Genomic DNA, 1,051 nt, shown 5'->3' on the forward strand with positions numbered 1-1,051 from the left:
CATACATTGGTCATATTCAAAGTCCAGGGACGTATTTACTGACTTTATAAACATAATATGAATTTATAGGATTTTGTGATGAATAAAAAAATATCAATGTAATCACAGTAGTATCGACTAGATACACTCCTGCACTTGGTATCATTACAGTGGATGTCAGTTGTAGATTTTTGTTTACATTGTTTGACGCCAGTGAGCTATTGTATCCTCCTACGGTGTGTAGTGATTGTTTAGCTATTCCTCGTCCTCCAGTGCTAATGCTACTTGTAAGAAACCTACTTTGCCATGGATACCGGGATTAGTGATATAGGAGTAGCTAAAACACTGTGGATGGATGTTAGCCGCCATGTCTTCTTTACTTTTTACACCAAAATGCGTCCGTTCTCCCTTTCCTGTCTCCACACTGTGTCTGCTTGTAAGTACTCTGTGTGTGTGCGCTGCCCAACATGCTCCTCTGCTCGTAAAAGCAGCAATGTCACCATTTGACGACGACGGTAGAGGGTGGGCGACCGGTCCTTTTTAGAGACGGTATAGTACCGAATATGATTCATTAGTATCGCGGTACTATACTAGTACCGATATACCGTATCCATTTTCTACCGCTTGTCCCATTTTGGGGTTGCATGTAAAAGCGCTACATAAATATACTTAAAAAAAAACATCACTTTGACTTAAAATACATTCTCAAATTAAATATGCATATTTTTTTTTTTTCCTGCGCGGTGCAAAAAAAAAAGCACACCGGTTGTCTTGTCTCTGACGTCACCACCGCGATGACGTCACGACTGAGACGTCGCTCGGCGTGCTACCGTCGCCAGTGAAACGACGCACGGCGCCAGATTCTCTCGCCGCCCATAAAGCCAGTCTTCATATTTATTCCGCACATGGAATTGATTTAATATCGGCACCATGGAGGTCGACGTCTGAGGAGGAGGCGGGATGGAGGAGGACCCTTGCCTCGGTCTGCGCATGCACCTGCGCACAGGTGTGTACGCTCGACTCTTATGTGTATTTTTGTTGTTCTTTTTTAAGTATTCATGTGACCGTCACG

At 43.6% G+C, this 1,051-nt stretch overlaps 1 protein-coding gene across 1 annotated transcript in view; it reads left to right on the top strand.

Moving 5' to 3' along the window:
* The first annotated feature begins 718 nt into the window (after positions 1–718).
* The window catches only part of LOC133618401 (phosphatidylinositol 4-phosphate 5-kinase type-1 gamma-like), a 67,947-nt gene continuing 67,614 nt past the window's right edge, over positions 719–1,051 (top strand). The window contains exon 1 of the mRNA XM_061978730.1: positions 719–985. Coding sequence (XP_061834714.1) covers positions 940–985 — 46 coding nt within the window. The 5' untranslated portion in view covers positions 719–939. The remainder of the gene's footprint in view (positions 986–1,051) is intronic.

This window comes from Nerophis lumbriciformis, linkage group LG19 (genome assembly GCF_033978685.3).
Source record: "Nerophis lumbriciformis linkage group LG19, RoL_Nlum_v2.1, whole genome shotgun sequence".
NCBI lineage: Eukaryota > Metazoa > Chordata > Actinopteri > Syngnathiformes > Syngnathidae > Nerophis > Nerophis lumbriciformis.